The 20213-nt window shown below is 42.9% G+C and overlaps 1 protein-coding gene across 1 annotated transcript in view; it reads left to right on the top strand.

Annotated features, from left to right (window-relative positions):
* The window catches only part of LOC110525462 (tumor protein p53-inducible protein 11), a 118874-nt gene that overhangs the window by 22247 nt on the left and 76414 nt on the right, over window positions 1-20213 (top strand). The window contains exon 2 of the mRNA XM_021605592.3: window positions 15273-15412. Within this exon, the coding sequence (XP_021461267.3) occupies window positions 15284-15412 (129 nt within the window). The 5' untranslated portion in view covers window positions 15273-15283. The remainder of the gene's footprint in view (window positions 1-15272; window positions 15413-20213) is intronic.

Raw genomic sequence — 20213 nt, 5'->3', positions numbered from 1 at the left:
ACAAATAATATTTTTGGAAAAAATGAACATTTGCTATCTAACTGAGAGTCTCGTCATTGAAAACATCCAAAGTTCTTCAAAGGTAAATTATTTTATTTGAATGCTTTTCTTGTTTTTGTGAAAATGTTGCCTGCTGAATGCTAGGCTTAATGCTATGCTAGGCTATCAATACTCTTACACAAATGCTTGTGTAGCTTTGGTTAAAGCATATGTTGAAAATCTGAGATGGCAGTGTTGTTAACAAAAGGCTAAGCTTGTGTTTCAATATTTATTTCATTTCATTTGCGATTTTCATGAATAGGAAACGTTGCGTTATTGTAATGAGCTTGAGGCTATGATTACGCTCCCGGATACGGGATTGCTCGACGCTAGAGGTTAAGAGGCTCCTCTGTCCTCCACTCGTTACCTGTTAATGGCACCTGTTATCAGTATAAAATACTCCTATCCACAACCTCAAACAGTCACACTCCAAACTCCACTATGGCCAAGACCTAAGAGCTGTCAAAGGACACCAGAAACAAAATTGTAGACCTGCACCAGGCTGGGAAGACTGAATCTGCATAGATAAGCAGCTTGGTTTGAATAAATCAACTGTGTGAGCAATTATTAGGAAATGGAAGACATACAAGACCACTGATAATCTTCCTCGATCTGGGGCTCCACGCAAGATCTCACCCCGTGGGTTCAGAATGATCACAAGAACGGTGAGCAAAAATCCCAGAACCACACGGGGGGACCTAGTGAATGACCTGCAGAGAGCTGGGACCAAAGTAACAAAGCCTACCATCAGCAAGGGCATTGAAGATGAAACGTGGTTGGATCTTTCAGCATGACAATGATCCCAAACACACTGCCCGGGCAACGAAGGAGTGGCTTCGTAAGAAGCATTTCAAGGTCCTGGAGTGGCCTAGCCAGTCTCCAGATCTCAACCCCATGGAAAATCTTTGGAGGGAGTTGAAAGTCCGTGTTGCCCAGCAACAGCCCCAAAACATCATTGCTCTAGAAGAGATCTGCATGGAGGAATGGGCCAAAATACCAGCAACAGTGTGTGAAAACCTTGTGAAGACCTCTGTCATTGCCAACAAAGGGTATATAACAAAGTATTGAGAAACTTTTGTTATTGACCAAATACTTATTTTCCACCATAATTTGCAAATAAATTCATAAATCCTACAATGTTATATTCTGGATTTTTTTTCTTCTCATTTTGTCTCATAGCTACACTTCAACTATGATGAAAATTACAGGCCTTATCTTTTTAAGTGGGAGAACTTGCACAATTGGTGGCTCACTAAATACTTTTTTGCCCCACTAGAGGAGTCACAAAAAGAAATAGATTAAATTAATCACTAACCTTTTCTTCATCAGATGACTCTCCCTGGACAACATGTTACACAATACATGTATGTCTTGTTCGGTGCAGTTCATATTTATATCCAAAAATCTCAGTTTACATTGGCGCGTTATGTTCAGTAGTTCCAAAACATCCGGTGATTTTGCAGAGAGCCACATCAATTTACAGAAATACTCATAAAACATTGCTAAAAATTACAACTTAGGCATGGAATTTTAGATCCACTTCTGCTTTATGCAACTGCTGTGTCAGATTTGTAAAAACTTTACGGAAAAAGAACACCATGCAATAATCTGAGTACAGCGCTCAGAGACCAACACAACCCAAACAGATATCCGCCATGTTGTGTTGTCAACAGAAGTCAGAAATAGCATTGTAAATATTAACTTACCTTAGATCTTCATCAGAATGCACTCAAAGGAATCCCAGTTCCACAATAAATGTCTGATTTGTTCAATAAAGTAAATTTATGTTCAAGTACCTCCTTTTTGTTCGCACGTTTAGCCCAGTCATCAAAATTCATGAGGCGCGATCACTAGGTGCAGACCAAAAGTCAAAGTTCCGTTACAGTCCGTAGAAACATGTCAACCGATGTATAGAATAAATCTTTAGGATGTTTTTCACGTAAATCTTCAATAATGTTCCAACCGGAGAATCCCTTTGTCTTTAGAATTGCGATGGAACGCAAGCCATCTCTCACGTGAACGCGCGTGGTCAACTCATGGCACTCACACCTTACTCAATCCCCTCTTATTGGCCCCACTCACAGTAGAAGCCTCAAACAAGGTTCTAAAGACGATTGACATCTAGTGGAAGCCTTAGGAAGTGCAATATGACCCCATAGAAACTGTATATTCGATAGGCAATGAGTTGAAAAACTACGAACCTCAAATTTCCCACTTCCTGGTTGGATTTTTTCCCAGGGTTTTGCCTGCCATATGAGTTATGTTATACTCAGACATCATTCAAACAGTTTTAGAAACTTCAGATTGTTTTCTATCCAAATCTACAAATTATATGCATATTCTAGGTTTTATGGCTTTCAGATTCTCATCCAAAATTCCCAATGCTGCCTAGTGAAGTTAAGTTGCTTTTGCCTATCCTTCAGGGCTTTCTCGAACTCTTGATTTAGGTTTTGAATCTTTTCTAACGCATTTGCCAATTCCTGCCTCTGTTCATCTAATCTATACTCATGCCCTACGGATATGCATAGTTTTTTATTTGCCGCTTATTGTCTACTGCCTGCTCCATTTTACCTCACAGGTCTCTATTTTTCTCGTTTTACAGTTTTATCTGCTGCTGATTTTAAAATGCAGTGGTTAGGATGACTACATATTTTGGTCTAGATTAAATAGTACCCTCAAAACACCAGTCTCAACATCAACAGTGAAGAGGCGACTCCGGGATGCCGGCCTTCTAGGCAGAGTTTCATAGAAAAAGCCATGTCTCAGACTGGCCAATAAAAAGAAAATATTGGCAAAAGAACACACACTGGACAGAGGAACTCTGCCTAGAAGGCCAGCATCCCGGAGTCGCCTCTTCACTGTTGACGTTGAGACCGGTGTTTCGCCGGTACTGTTTAATGAATTTGCCAGTTGAATACTTGTGAGGCATCTGTTTCTCAAACTAGACACTAATGTACTTGTCCTCTTGCTCAGTTGTGCACCGGGGCCTCCCACTCTCTTTCTATTCTGGTTAGAGACAGTTTGTGCTGTTCTGTGAATTTCTTGCATGGAAGAGCCTTCATTTCTCAGAACAAGAATAGACTGAGTTTCAGAAGAAAGTGCTTTGTTTCTGGCTGTTTTGAGCCTGTAACGAACCCACAAATGCTGATGTTCCAGATACTCAACTAGTCTGAAGGACAGTTTTATTCATTATTTTAATGAGCACAACCGTTTTCAGCTGTGCTAACATAATTGCAAAAGGGTTTTCTAATGATAAATTAGCCTTTTAAAATGATAAACGTGGATTAGCTAACACAACATGCCATTGGAACACAGGAGTGATGGTTGCTGATAATGGGTCTCTGCACACCTACAGTGGGGAGAACAAGTATTTGATAACCTGCAAAATCGGCAGTGTTTCCTACTTACAAATCATGTAGAGGTCTGTAATTTTTATTACAGGTACACTTCAACTGTGAGAGACCGAATCTAAAACAAAAATCCAGAAAATCACATTGTATGATCTTTAAGTAATTAATTTGCATTTTATTGCATGACATAAGTATTTGATCACCTACCAACCAGGTAGAATTCCGGCTCTCACAGACCTGTTAGTTTTTCTTTAACCTTTTGCGATGAGCAAACCCGTATCCGGGAGCGTAATCATAGCCTCAAATGCATTAGCATAATGCAACGGACATAAATACCCCTATAAACTTTTCCTATTCATGAAAATCGCAAATGAAATAAATAAATTCAAACACAAGCTTAGCCTTTTGTTAACAACACTGTCATCTCAGATTTTCAAAATATGTGTTACAGCCAACGCTAGACAAGCATTTGTTTAAGTTTATCATGGCATAATGCTATGCTAGGCTCTGCTGGCAGCAGGCAACATTTTCACAAAAATAAGAAAAGTAACCAAATTAAATCATTTACCTTTGAAAAACTTAGGATGCTTTCACTCAGGAGAATCTCAGTTAGATAGCAAATGTTCCTTTTTTCCAAAAATATTATTTTTGTAGGCGAAAAAGCTCCCGTTTCTTCACCATGCTTGGCTGAGAAATCGACCGAAAAATGCTACAACTATAAACGCCAAACTTTTTTCAAAATTAGCTACATAATATCGACAGAAACACGGCAAACGTTGTTTAGGATCCATCCTCAAGGTGGTTTTAACAAATGTATTCGATAATATATCCGTCGAGGCAGTTGGTTTCTCATATGGCTACCTCTATATCTGTATTTTACGCAAGGTTTTCTGCGGGAGACACCATGTGACCACATGCCATATATGGTCCCTTACAGCCATTCTTCAAGGGAAATGCCTAAAAAGACGTCACAATGCTGTATACACCTTGGGGAAAACGTGGAAAAAGTAAGCTCATTCGTAGCTCTTTCACAGCCATATTAGGAGTCATTGTCATGAGGCGGTTCAAAAAATGCGGCACTTCCTGGTTGGATTTTTATCTGGGTTTCGCCTGTAACATCAGTTCTGTGGCACTCACAGACAATATCTTTGCAGTTTTGGAAACATCAGTATTCTTTCCAAAGCTGTCAATTATATGCATAGTCGAGCATCTTTTCGTGACAAAATATCTAGTTTAAAACGGACGTTTTTCATCCAAAAATTAAAATAGCACCCCCTAAATCCAACTGGTTAAGAAGCCTCCCTGTTCTCCACTCATTACCTGTATTAACTGCACCTGTTTGAACTCGTTACCTGTTTGAAAGACACCTGTCCACACACTCACTCTCCACAATGGCCAAGACCAGAGAGCTGTGTAAGGACATCAGGGGTAAAATTGTAGACCTGCACAAGGCTGGGATGGGCTACAGGACAATAGGCAAGCAGCTTGGTGAGAAGGCAACAACTGTTGGAGCAATTATTAGAAAATGGAAGAAGTTCAAGATGACGGTCAATCACCCTCGGTCTGGGGCTCCATGCAAGTTCTCACCTCGTGGGGGGCATCAATGATCATGAGGAAGGTGAGGGATCAGCCCAGAACTACACGGCAGGACCTGGTCAATGACCTGAAGAGAGCTGGGACCACAGTCTCAAAGAAAATTAGTAACACACTACGCCGTCATGGATTAAAATCCTGCAGCACACGCAAGGTCCCCCTGCTCAAGCCAGCGCATGTCCAAGTGCTTCTGAAGTTTGCCAATGGCCATCTGGATGATCCAGAGGAGGAATGGGAGAAGGTCATGTGGTCTGAGACAAAAATAGAGCTTTTTGGTCTAAACTCCACTCTCTGTGTTTGGAGGAAGAAGAAGGATGAGTACAACCCCAAGAACACCATCCCAACCGTGAAGCATGGAGGTGGAAACATCATTCTTTGGGGATGCTTTTCTGCAATGGGGACAGGACGACTGCACCGTATTGAGGGGAGGATGGATGGGGCCATGTATTGCGAGAGCTTGGCCAACAACTTCCTTCCCTCAGTAAGAGCATTGAAGATGGGTCGTGGCTGGGTCTTCCAGCATGACAACGACCCAAAACACACAGTCAGGGCAACTAAGGAGTGGCTCCGTAAGAAGCATCTCAAGGTCCTGGAGTGGCCTAGCCAGTCTCCAGACCTGAACCCAATAGAAAATCTTTGGAGGGAGCTGAAAGTCCGTATTGCACAGCGACAGCCCCGAAACCTGAAGGATCTGGAGAAGGTCTGTATGGAGGAGTGGGCCAAAATCCCTGCTGCAGTGTGTGCAAACCTGGTCAAGAACTACAGGAAACGTATGATCTGTAATTGGTTTCTGGACCAAATATTAAGTTCTGCTTTTCTGATGTATCAAATACTTATGTCATGCAATATAATGCTAATTAATTACTTAAAAAAATAATACAATGTGATTTTTCTGGATTTTTGTTTTAGATTCTGTCTCTCACAGTGAAAGTGTACCTATGATAAAAATTACAGACCTCTACATGCTTTAAGTGGGGAAAACCTGCAATATCGGCAGTGTATCAAATACTTGTTCTCCCCACTGTATGTAGATATTCCATAAAAATGTGCCATTTCAGCTACAATAGTCATTTACAACATTAACAATGTCTTCACTGTATTTTTTATGAATTTGATATTTGAAATGGACCAAAGAATTTGATTTTCTTTCAAAAACAAGGACATTTATCAGTAACCCCAAACTTTTGTATGTTTACACACACACACACACACACACACACACACACACACACTATAAACAGTGTATTCAGACCCCTTCACTTTTTCCACCTTTTTGTTAGGTTACAGCCTTATTTGAACGTTTAACATTTTCCTCATCCACACCATAATGACATGGTTTCAGACATTTTTTTCAAATGTATAAAAAGTAAATAACAGAAATACTTTATTTACATAAGCATTCAGACTCTATGCTATGAAACCTGAAATTGAGCTCCGGTACATGCTGTTTCCATTGATCATCCTTGATGTTTCTACCACTTTATTGGAGTCCACCTGTGTTAAATTCAATTGATTAGCCATGCTTTGGAAAGGCACACACCTGTCTATATAAGGTCCCACAGTCGAAAGTGCATGTCAGAGCAAAAACCAAGCCATGATGTCGGAGGAATTGTCTGTAGACCCTCTGAGACAGGAATATCTCGAGGCACAGATCTGTGGAAGGGTAACATGAAATGTCTGCAGAATTGAAGGTCCCCAAAAACACAGTGGCCTCAATCATTCTTACACGGATGAAGTTGAGGCAGCAAGACTCTTCCTAGAGCTGGCCTCCCGGCCAAACTGAGCAATCGAGGGAGAAGTGCCTTGGTCACAAGAACCCAATGGTTACTCTGACAGAGCTCCAGAGTTCATGGAGATGGTTGTCCTTCTGGAAGGTTCTCCCATCTCTGCAGCACTCCACCAATCAGGCCTTTATGGTAGAGTGGATGAAGCCACTCCTCAGTAAAAGGCACCTGAAGGACTTTGACCATGAGCAACAAGATTCTCTGGTCTTTTGAAACCAAGATTGAACTCTTTGGCCGGAATGCCAAACATTACATCTGGATGGGGATGTTTTTCAGCGACAGGGACTGGGAGACTAGTCAGGATCAAGGGAAATATGAACAGAGAAAAGTACAGAGATCCTTGATGAAAACCTGCTCCAGAGCACTCAGGACATCCGACTGAGGCGACGGTTCACCTTCAAAAAAGGACAGTGACCGAAGCATATAGCCAAGACAATGTAGGAGTAGCTTCGGGACAAGTCTCTGAATGTCCTTAAGTGGCCCAGCCAGAGCCTGGACTTGAACCCGATCTAACAGCTCTGAGACTTGAAAATAACTGTGGAGTGATGTTCCCCATCCAACCTGACAGGGCTTGAGAGGATCTACAGAGATCACAAGTTTGGCACACCTGTATTTGGAGTAGTAGTGTCATGCCCAAGAAGGCTCGAGGCTGTAATCTCTACCAGAGGTGCTTCAACAAAGTACTGAGTAAAGGGTCTGAGTACTTAAGTATGTGATATTTTCCTTTTTTTTTTTTTTTGTTGCAAAAAAACAAATCTAAAAAGACAGTTTTGATTTGTCATTATGAGGAGTTGTGTGTAGATTGAGGGGGCAAACAACAATTTAATCAATTGTAGAATAAGGCTACAATGTAACAAAATGTGGAAAACGTTGAGGGGTCTGAATACTTTCTTGATCCACTGTATATTTAAGGAAAGCGACTCGATATACAATCCCAAAATCAGCTGAAACTGTCAATAGTAAAACAAAGCTTAAATACAGTTTAAGTGAACCCTGAATACAGAAAAATAATGGTGAAATCACTTCCGGACACGGTAGACAACTCTTCCTCACCACTCTTGGGATTGAGCCCTGGTTTCGGCTTTATGTAGACTGAAACTACTTGCTGCTCTGTGGGTTTTGAACAGTGGTTCAGTCATGTTGTTATAATGTAGGTTTAGTTAACAGGAGGTGTCTGTCTGCTCATTGTGGCACCCTATTCCCAGGGCCTGGTCAAAAGCAGTGCACTATATAAGGAATAGGATGCCATTTTGGATGTACTGAACTGTCTGCTCTCCTGCAGTGAGATGATTCACACACAGTGTGGGCAGAGAGGGAAAGTGTCAGCTCTGTTTTCCTCATCCTGTTCCTGCTGCTCCTGTATAATAATTCCCACTGAGCCATAGACAGATCCGACCACATAGACATCACACTGAACCCCAGCCCCCCCATACCAGTACAAACCATTCCCCACCCCAGTACTTGGACAGTAGTCAGTCAGTGTGCTAGTCATTCACCACTTACTGCCATGTTACTGAAGTTTTGTGAAGAGAGTGTGTGCAGGTTGCCATGGTACAAAGTGTATGTGTGGTACACACACACACACACACAGTGAGCCACTACAAAACAGTGACTGCTTGAAGGAACATTTAGCCTTCCTGTAAATATAATATTCACTGTGTACAAAACATTAAGGACACCTGTTCTTTCTGTGACAAACTGACCAAGTGACAGCTATGATCCCTTATTGATGTCACCTGTTAAATCCACTTTAATCAGTGTAGAAGGGGAGGAGACAAGTTAAAGAAGGGTAGTACGTGCCATGCACACCGGTTTGTGTCAAGAACTACAATGCTGCAGGGTTTTTCACGCTCAACAGTTTCCTGTGTGTCAAGAATGGTCCACCACCCAAAGGACATTCAGCCAACTTGACAACTGTGCCCCACAAAAAATTGAGGGGAAAGGGGCGAAGTCACTTCTGGACACGGTAGACGACTCTTCCTCGACAGTGTTCCTGTCTCAGTGTTGTGTGTAGAGCATGGTTGCCAGGGCTCGTACCTGTGAGCTGCAATGTGCTGTAGCCTGGTGAGACTGAGGGAATCCTCTGCCTTCCCCTTTGTCCTTTGTTGATAAGGAGCTGTCATAGCACTGAGCATTGTGTGTCGGTTTTCTACTGTTTTCACTGCCCTTGTTTCCACTACGTCAGTGGAGACTAGGTGTCAGACATAAAAGGACTGTTGAGGGGAATGGTGGAGCTTAAACACTAAACTGTCTGTAAAGAGGTAGCCTGGTACCAGGTCTGTTTGTGCTGTATAGCCAACTCCTATGGTCATTGTCATGACAAGACAGCACAGACTGGCCGACAGATATAAAAGGGCTGTTGATGGTGGTGAGAGGAGCCCTGGAGCTTGAGGAAACCCTGATAGAGGCAGCTCGCAGTCAAAACGTTGCTGTCCAAATAAATTAATGTATTGCGTTAGTGCGGCTTGTCGGCTACTTTATTTTTATTCATGTTTTATTCTGCTGGCTGATTTTATATTTGTTTTGGTCACTTTTGAATGCTGGCGGTGCTTTCACTCTAGTGGTAGCATGAGACTGAGTCTACAACCCACACAAGTGGCTCAGGTAGTGCAGCTCATCCAGGATGGAAAACAATGTGAGCTGTGGCAAGAAGGTTTGCTGTGTCTGTCAGCGTAGTGTCCAGAGCATGGAGGCGCTATCAGGAGACGTGGAGGAGGCCGTAGGAGGGCAACAACCCAGCAGCAGGACCGCTACCTCCGCCTTTGTGCAAGGAGGAGTAGGAGGAGCACTGCCAGAGCCCTGCAAAATGACCTTCAGCGGGCCACAAATGTGCATGTGTCTGCTCAAACGGTCAGAAACGGACTCCATGAGGGTGGTATGAGGGCCCGACGTCCACAGGTGGGGGTTGCCAGAGAACACCAAGATTGGCAAATTCGCCACTGGCGCCCTGTGCTCTTCACAGATGAAAGCAGGTTCACACTGAGCACATGTGACAGTCTGGAGACGCCGTGGAGAACGTTCTGCTGCCTGCAACATCCTCCAGCATGACCGGTTTGGCGGTGGGTCAGTCATGGTGTGGGGTGGCATTTCTTTGGGGGGCAGAACAGCCCTCCATGTGCTCGCCAGAGGTAGCCTGACTGCCATTAGGTACTGAGATGAGATCCTCAGACCCCTTGTGAGACCATATGCTGGTGCGGTTGGCCCTGGGTTCCTCCTAACGCAAGACAATGCTAGACCTCATTTGGCTGGAGTGTGTCAGCAGTTCCTGCAAGAGGAAGGCATTGATGCTATGGACTGGCCCGCCCGTTCCCCAGACCTGAATCCAATTGAGCACATCTGGGACATCATGTCTCGCTCCATCCACAGACTTTCCAGGAGTTGGCGGATGCTGTAGTCCAGGTCTGGGAGGAGATCCCTCAGGAGACCATCCGCCACCTCATCAGGAGCATGCCCAGGCATTGTAGGGAGGTCATACAGGCACGTGGAGGCCACACACACTACTGAGCCTCATTTTTACTTGTTTTAAGGGCATTACATCAAAGTTGTAGTGTGGTTTTCCACTTTAATTTTGAGTGTGACTCCAAATCCAGACCTCCATGGGTTGATACATTTGATTTCCATTGATCATTTTTGTGTGATTTAGTTGTCAGCACATTCAACTATGTAAAGAAAAAAGTATTTAATTATTTTATCTTATTTTCAATGACGGCCTAGGAACAGTGGGTGAACTGCCTGTTCGGGGGCAGAACGACATTTGTACCTTGTCAGCTCCGGGATTTGAACTTGCAACCTTCCGGTTACTAGTCCAACGCTCTAACCACAAGGCTACCCTACTACCCCAAGGGTGTATAGTTTAAAGTGACTAGTGATACATGTATTACATCCAATGTTTTAATTATTAAAGTGGCTAGAGATTGAGTCAGTATGTTGGCAGCAGCACACTCAATGTTAGTGATGGCTGTTTAACTCCTTGACGCTACCCATCCCTTTAGTTGGATCATTTTTGTCAGCAACCGCTGAATAGCATAGCGCAACAGTCAATTACAAAAAAAATATTAATATTCATGAAATCACAAGTGCAATATTGCAAAACACAGCTTAGCCTTTTGTTAATCCACCTGTCATCTCAGATTATGAATTTATGCTTTACAGCGAAAGCAATCGAAGCATTTAAGTTTATCGATAGCATAACATAACATTATGTACACTAAGCATTAAGTAGCTAGGTCACGAAAAGCAATCAAATTAATCATTTACCTTTGATCTTCAGATGTTTTCACTCACGAGACTCCCAGTTACACAACAAATGTTCATGTTCAAATAATAAAGATTATTTTTATACCCAAAATACCTCAGTTTATTTGTCGCGTTATGTTCAGAAATCCACAGGAAAGAGCGGTCACGACAACGCAGACGTATATTACAAATAATATCCATAATGTCCACAGAAACATGTCAAACGTTTTTTATAATCAATCCTCAGGTTGTTTTTAAAATATATATAGTCGATAATATATCAAAACGGGTGTGAAGGTTTTTCAAAAACAAAACTCACTGAGAGCCCCCACCTATCCACTTACGCAATGTGATCTTTCACGCCGCTCAATTTTCAAAATAAAAGCCTGAAACTATGTCTAAAGACTGACACCTTTAGGGAAGCCATAGAAAAAGGAATCTGGTTGATATCCCTTTAAATGGAGGATAGGCATGCATAGGAACAGAGGTTTCAAAATAAGAGGCACTTCCTGATTGGATTTTCCTCAGGCTTTCGCCTGCATTATCAGTTCTGTTATACTCAGACAATATTTTTACAGTTTTGGAAACTTTAGTGTTTTCTATCTTAATCTGACAATTTATATGCATATTCTAGTTTCTGGGGCTGAGAAATAGGCAGTTTCAAATGGGTACGTTTTTTTGCCAAAAATGAAAATACTGCCCCCTACACGCAGAAGGGTTAACAGTCTGATGGCCTTTAGATAGAAGCTGTTTTTCAGTCTCTTGGTCCCAGTTTTGATGCACCTGTACTGACCTCGCCTTCTGGATTATAGCGGGGTGAACAGGCAGTGGCTTGATGATCTGAGCAGGAATCAGAGTTATGGTCAGATTTTCCAAATGTGTGGAGTAAAGGTGGACAAAATTTTTGTTCCCTCTGGCTGCACATTTAACATGCTGATTTAAATCAGGTTTACCTGATTTAAGTTTCCCTGTTTTAAAGTCACCGGTCACTATGAGCGCCGCCTCTGGTTGAGCTGTTTTCCGCTTATTGCGGAATACAGCTCTTTTAGTGCGGTTTTAGTGCCAACTTCGCTCTGTTGTGGAATGTAGACGGCTACAGAAAAAACAGATCAATGATACTCTACCTTAGGCGAGCAAAACCTTGAGACTTCTTTAGATATCGTGCATCAGCTGTTGTTCACATAAATGCATAGGCCGCCGCCCCGTGTCTTACCAGAGGCTGCTGTCCCTCTCGCACTCTTTCGTTTCTCTCCCTGTAATAAACCTCAGCTGGGCAATTTGGCTTATGAATGAATCAAAAGTTTTTTTGCTTTCACTTACAGATATTTGTGTGTGTCTAACTGTGTTGATACACTTTCAATTGGACAAATGAAGCCCCTCTGTATCACGCACAATGCTTTGCTTTATATGTTCTTCAATAGCAAATGGATCCTCTTCATGTGCCAAGCCAAGAGTTAGTTTTTTTTTCTCGCAATTTCCTGTCGGGAAATCATTACTTTAAGAGGAAGAGAACATTAATTTCCCTCTCTTGTTGTTCATTTTCTTTGTCTGTCTGAAACGATTTATTCTTATAGACAAATGGCAGCAGGGAGTCCCAGATTGCTTGTCTGGAGGGTGTGTGTGTTCTGTCACAACGTTGGTTTGGAGGGTCACACTTGTCTCTGTCATCCCAAAGCGTTGGTCTGGAGGGTGACACTGAGTCTGATCCCCCTTCATTACTCTGTTCTGATAATAGCCTGGTTCCATTCGGGCCTCAGTTGGACCTCTAGCTCTATTCATTAGCCCTGATCAATAGGATCCCTACAGCATGTCCTGTTCCTCTCATCAATGGTCCTTATGGATAGACGACTGACAAGGAGGCAGGCAGACAAACAGCCAGCCAGCCGTCCATAGTCCTTATTCTCTGCATCGAGGGGTCCTCATAATGGACAGATATCCAGACAGGTAGGCAGAAGTGCCGAGCCTTTGTTGCTGCCGGCACAATGTGGATGAGTGAGTGAGGTGAGGTGAGATATGATACAGATTATAAAAGGTGATTTATGGATGACCAATTTATTTATTTAGTTCGCCAACGTGTTAAACAAGAGTCATGTTCATGTAAGAATGATGTGAATCTCACCTTTTACCTATATTTCACACTAATCCACATTAGGACTCTCTGAACTAGGGATGGGCATGAGTAATTGAATGGACGTCAAAACTTTCTTTAACCAGAGATAAAAGTGTCTTGAAGACCACGTTCATTTGCTTGGACTCATGTTCCATTTGTACATGTACATTTGAAAGGCACAACAAAAAAGAAACCAAGCCAACCATCACAGTTCTCCCTAAAATCCCTTTCCCGTCCATGTCTCACTCACTCAATTGCGTTCCAACCACTCCCTCTGCACACTCGTGCTGAGTTTGCACACAAGCTCCCGTTAGGCCTACAGAAATAAATGCCTATAAAAATGTATCTAACTGACGGGATAGACAAGCTACATAGTTTTATCACATTCAAAATGGAATGGTTGACTGAAGTAGGAAAAGCTGAGCTGCAGTTTTGGAATAAATGCGTCCCGTCTATTTTCCGGTTAGGGTACCTTGTGAACTGCTTTTGCCATTTAGAATTGGTTAGACTAGGCAAAAAATCCCCGTAAACAAAGACAGTGAAATTATGCAAATACTTTAGTTTGATAAAGACAAGTTTATTTATCAGAATCATTCAGCCTAGGCCTACTCACCAAATGTGTTGTGGCAGTAATTCATCCCCATGTAGTATTCAATGTGGAGTTGTTAATCCCATCACTTCTGATGTTGACAGTGGAACCTAATTGATCTAGACAGACACACTTCTGCCTCCAGAGAGAATGACAGACGGCTCCACTTCAAGGTGTGTGTGTTCAAATACTTCCTGACGAGCCACCACCAGGTAAGGTAGGCAACAGCACATGCTGATCCTCAACACTGTGGCCCCTCACTGCGGCCCCTCAGAGGGGTGCGTGCTTAGTTCCCTCCTGTACTCCCTGTTCACCCACGATTGTGTGGCCAAGCACGACTCCAACACCATCATTACATTTGCTGACGACGCAACAGTAGTGGAGCAGTCAAGTTTCAAGTTCCTTGGTATCCACATCCCCAACAAACTATCATGGTCCAAACACACCAAGACAGTTGTGAAGAGGGCATAACAACACCCCTCAGGAGACTGAAAAGATTTGGCATGGGTCCCCAGATCCTCAATGTTCTACAGCTGCACCATCGAGAGCATCCTGACCGGTTGCATCGCCGCCTGGTAGCGTCAAGTGTAATTCCAAAGGCTCTTCAACAGCTTCCACCCCCAAGCCATAAGACTGCTGAACAATTAATCAAATGCCACCCCCCTGTTTTTACACTGCTGCTACTCGCCATTTATTATCTATTCATAGTCACTTTACCCCTACCTACATGTACAAATACTTTACCCCCTACCTATGTACCTCAACTAACCTGTACCCCTGCACATTAACTCGGTACCGGTACCCTTGTATATAGCCTCGTTATTGTTATTCTGTGTTGCTTTTATTACATTTTTTTGCTTTAGTGTATTTAGTAAATATTTTCTTAGCTCTATTTCTTGAACTGCAATGTTGGTTAAGGGCTTGTACTGTATGTAATTTCACATTAAGGTCTGCACCTGTTGTATTCAGCGCATGTGACAAATAACATTTTTATTTAATTGAGCTTGCCTGTTGCAAAGAAATCAATATAATAGTCACAAAAAGTCCAAACCCCACCCATCTGGCACTCCAGGCAGGGTAAAGCAAATGCTCAACCTATTTGAAAGATTTCAAAGACTATTTGTCATCGATACAGTGAGTACTACCTGTATCTGCAGTATAGAGATACTGTATTGTATGGGCTCTACTGTAGGTTACCCTATGGTTGCTTGTCCTCTGTCCTCTTACATAATGCTGGTGTTGCATAAGATACTTTACTCTCCCCCTAGTGTTATTGGTACAGTATGGTTGTATTGTTGTCTGTGATATCTAAAGGCAGGGGGATGACATTACAAGGTTTTCTGAAAACTCTCACTCTGTCTCTCTCTATCCCTCTTTCCTCTCTCTGCCCTCATCTCTCTTCCGCTTCATCTGTGCACCCCCTTCACTCTCTCTCCCCTAAATTTCTCACTCTTGCCCCTCTTTCTTGTTGATCTTTTGCATGATTGTTCTGAATCGAAGGACCATGCAAGCTCTGTATTATCCCCTTAAGTGCTAAAATGTGTGTTAAAACTCTCTCCCACTCTACCCAGGTTAGTGTACCATGGCTTCTAAGCCCCATCCTCCTTTGATGAAGAAACACAGTCAGTCAGACCTGGTGAGCCGGCTGAAGACCAGGAAAATACTTGGGGTTGGAGGAGAGGATGACGATGGAGAGGTGCATAGGTCAAAGGTCAGTATAATAATACAGTAAAAGTGTGCACTAGCTCCTTCTCCATCACGGTGGATCAATCGTTGACATTGTGCAAGCATTGACTACAGGGAGATTCTACCATGATTTAATTCCTAAAAAGTAGTGTGGATAGAATGATCTCTTAATTGCATCAGTTGATGAATTACTCATGCAACATGACAGCTCATTCAAACTGACACGCATTGCTGTAAAAGTAACAATTATTCATGACGCATTTGTTAAAGGTCCCGAATAGTGAAAATCATGTTTTTCATCAAATTGGATGATATTTTGATCTAAGCAGTTCAAAGTAGGGTGACCCAAGTATGAACATTGACTGTAGCTGGTACATTGATAAAGTTTGATCATGAAGTTACTGGTCCCCTCCGCCCGTGTCAAACACTTGGATTCAGGAGGCAGGCATTACCAAAGATTTACTTCTGACTTTATGCAACGTAATTAATGTGTCTTATCTTTACTAATTTAACTATATACCACCTTAAAATCATCATGTGCGCTTACGCCTTATTTTTTGTCAACAAAGCCAAAGCATGTGGACACTTGCTTGTCGACCTTTACATTCCAAAATCATAGGCATTAATATGGAGTTGGTCCCTCCTTTGCTGCTATAACAGCCGCCAATCTTCTGGCAAGTCTTTCCACTAGATGTTGGAACATTGCTGCGGGAGACTTGCTTCCATTCAGCCACAAGAGCATTAGTGAGGTTGGACACTGATGTTGGGTGATTAGGCATGGCTTGCGGTTGGCATTCCAATTCCTCCCAAAGTTGTTCAATGGGGTTGGGGTCAGGGCTCTGTCAACATTTTCCACACAGATCTCAACAAACCATTTCTGTATGGACCTTGTTATTGCATCGGAGCACTGTCATGCTCTAACAGGAAAGGCCTTTCCCCAAACTGTTGCCACAAAGTTGGAAGCACAGAATCGTCTAGAATGTCATTGTATGCTGTAGCGTTAAGATTTCCCTTCACTGGAACTAAGGGACCGCGACCGAACCATGAAAAACAGCCCCATACCATTATTCCGCTTCCACCAAACTTTACAGTTGGCACTATGCATTCGGGCAGGTAGCATTCTCCTGGCATCCGCCAAACTCAGATTCTTCCTTTCGACTGCCAGAATGTGAAGCATGATTCATCACTCCAGAGAACGAGTTTTTTTATTTTTTTATTTTTTTATTATAAATTATTTGTTTATTTATCGTTAAGATTTCCCTTCACTGGAACTAAGGGACCGCGACCGAACCGAGTTTAATTGGGTTTACTCGATAGCTACCTACACAAATAGCTAGCTAGAGCAAAGTGTTAATAAGAAATTCATTTAAAAAGATTATAAGCAATACAAATAATTGTGCTGGCCACTGCTCCAAAGTCCAATGGTGGCAAGCTTTACACCACTCCGCCATGCGCAATGCCAAGAGTTGGCTGATCTTAGGCTTGTGTGCGGCTGCTCGTCCAAGGAAACCCATTTCATGAAGCTCCCGACAAACGGTTATTGTGCTGACTTTGCTTCCAGAGGCAGTTTGGAACTCAGTAGTGAGTTTTGCAACTGAGGACAGACTTTTTACACGCCTAGGCACTCCCGTTCTGTGAGCTTGTGTGGCCTTCCACTTGAGCCGCTGTTGCTCCTAAATGTATCCACTTCACAATAACAGCACTTACATTTGACCAGGGAAGCTCTAGCAGGGCAGAAATTTGACTTACTGACTTGTTGGAAAGGTGGCATCCTATGACGTTGCCAAGTTGAAAGTCACTGAGCTCTTCAGTAAGGCCATTCTACTGCCAATGTTTGTCTATGGAGATTGTGTGTGTGTGTGTGTGTGTGTGTGTGTGTGTATATTAGTGTAGCTAGCTCAAGGAGAACGTACAACCGAAGATGGTGGTAGACTTTCATCTGTTGTGTGACTGTGACTGGATGCCATAGTGTAAATTGAACGCTACACTGTTTTCCGTAGAATGAAAATATCTGACAGCAGTGGCTGCTTTTCATTTCGGGTGGACAGGCTGAACCGAAAATTACGATCATGTCACATGTGCAATGCACATTTTTAGCGTAGTTGCTTGATCAGTTGGGGAGAACATTCGATGGGTCTTACCAGGAAGCTAATCCTGAAGACGGATGCTGTACCATCGTTGACAGTGGATCTTGCAAGTGCTGACCATAATGACCATAATAAGAACCAGAGTTGGATGAGTCTGATACCGCATTTTCGGGGGAATCGGGGTGCTAACGTTAGATAATCAGGGCGGTTGCTGCTTGGACGTTATATTTTCTGTGACACACCTGATAGCCACTTTTTTTTGTTCCATCCCTAAACCCCCTACATTGAGTCTGAGAACTGGCAACACACAGCTGGCATGAAGGAATATTGTCCACAAAAGGAGTTGTTTTTTTGTAATTTACCCCTGAAAATCACATGTTGCCATTCCATTGTGTAGGTTGCTGTTTTACAGTTGATGTGGCTTGTCATTGGGGCTAATCATGAGGATTAGGAGGGGGGTTATTATTTGGTCATTTTCCAGCAGTAATGATAGACATTTTCGGAAAATCAACATCTACTGTCTGCACAGCTTCCCAGGCTACCACCGCAGAAGGAATGCTGTGAGACAAAATCAGCTTTCCCAAAGGCAAAGAAGGGGGAATATGCTGTGAAGACAGACCCAAGATGCTGTAAATCATAGTTAGTTATTAATTTAAAATCTGCATCAATTGAGCATTTCAGGCACACAAACATTTCCAAATTGTCACGCCCTGGTTGAAGTATTTTGTGTTTATTTTCATTTATTTGGTCAGGCCAGGGTGTGGCATGGGTTTTTGTATGTGGTGTGTTGGGATTGTAGCTTAGTGGGGTGTTCTATTGAAGTCTATGGCTGTCTGAAGTGGTTCTCAATCAGAGGCAGGTGTTTATCGTTGTCTCTGATTGGGAACCATATTTAGGCAGCCATATTCTTTGGGTGTGTTGTGGGTGACTGTCCTTAGTATCATGATGTCCTTGTAACTGTCTAGTGTTAGTTTGCACCAGTTTAGGCTGTTTCGGTTTTTACATTACGTTTATTGTTTTTGTATTGATTCGTGTTTACTTTGTTTTTATTAAACATGAATCTCAATAGCCACGCCGCATTTTGGTCCAATCCTTGCTACACCTCAGAGTGCCCCACCAAATATTGCATATTTCAAATTGAGTATTTCAAAAACACAAGAAAACACATTGTAGAATTAGTAGATCACTAAATCAATGAATTGATAGCATCGTAACAATAAATACACTGAACAAAAATAAATGCAACATGCAACAATTTCAAAGATTTTACTGAGTTACAGTTCATATAAGATAATCAGTACATTGAAATAAATAAATTAGGCCCGGTCTATGGATTTCACATGACTGGAAAAACAGATATCCATCGGTTTGTAAGAGATATCTTTAAAAAAAGTAGGGGCATGGATCAGAAAACCATTCAGTATCTGGTGTGACCACCAATTCACATTTCCTTTGCATAGAGTTGATCAGGCTGTTGATTGTGGCCTGTGGAATGTTGTCCCACTCCTCTTCAATGGCTATGCGAAGTTGCTGGATATTGGGGAGAACTGGAACACGCTGTCGTACACGTTGATCCAGAACATCCCAAACACGCTCAATGGGTGACATGTCTGGGGAGTATGCAGGCCATGGAAGAGCTAGGACATTTTCAATTTCAAGGCATTGTGTACAGATCTTTGCGATATGGGACTGTGCATTATCATACTGATACATGAGATGGCACGACAATAGATGGCACGACGATAAATGGCACGACAATAGACAATGGATCTCATCAAGGTATCTCTGTGGATTCAAATTGGCATCGATAAAATGCAATTGTGTTCATTGTCTGTAGCTTCTACCTGCCCATACCACAACCCCACCATCACCATGGGGCAGTCTGTTCACAATGTTGACATCCCATTTCACAAACATATTTTCCTTTTCTTACCCCTTTTTTTTCTCCTCAATTGGTAGTAGTTAGTCTTGTCTCATCGCTGCAACTCCCGTACAGACTCGGGAGAAGCGAAGGTCAAGAGCCATGCGTCCTCCGAAACAAAACCCAACCTAGCCGCACTGCTTCTTGACACAATGCACATCCAACCCGGAAGCCAGCCGCACCAATATGTCGGAGGAAACACTGTACACCTGGTCACTGCACCCGGCCCGCCACAGGAGTCGCTAGTGCGCGATGAGACCAGGATATCCCTGCCGGCCAAACCCTCCCTAACCCGGACGACGCTGGGCCAATTGTGCGCTGCCCCATGGGCCTCCAGGTCGCGGCCGGCTGCGACAGAGCCTGGGCTCGAACCCAGAATCTCTGGTTGCGCAGCTTGAAAGCCTTAGACCACTGCACCCAACTGGGGGTAAAACATTTCCCCTTTCAATAACATTACAGGCTACTTAGACAGGATCCTGGATCTCCTCTTCAATGAGGTCACCCTTTATCCAGCACTATGAGGGAAAGCTGTGCTTGCTCTCCATCCCAGAACTCCTGTCTGCCCAGTGTGAGAGCCTAACTAGGAGGCCATAGCTGTATTTGTTTCCCGCTTCAGTCTTGGGGGTGACTGAAGCCAACTGGGTGACTGAGGCCTGCTTGATTGAAGCGGGGTACATGGGTCTCCCTCCTTTCCCGCTCCCCTATCAATCTCTGTAGTTGTTTGCATTTCTTAAAGCCTATCTAACTTTTACATTATGATATTTTGTTACTTTGTATTGTTTTTTTCAAGCATTTGGACGAGAGATGAGTGTTAAATG

The sequence above is a fragment of the Oncorhynchus mykiss genome, chromosome 1 (assembly GCF_057628025.1).
Source record: "Oncorhynchus mykiss isolate SJ-2025 chromosome 1, ASM5762802v1, whole genome shotgun sequence".
Classification (NCBI taxonomy): domain Eukaryota; kingdom Metazoa; phylum Chordata; class Actinopteri; order Salmoniformes; family Salmonidae; genus Oncorhynchus; species Oncorhynchus mykiss.
This window is presented reverse-complemented; position numbering and strand designations above follow the sequence as displayed.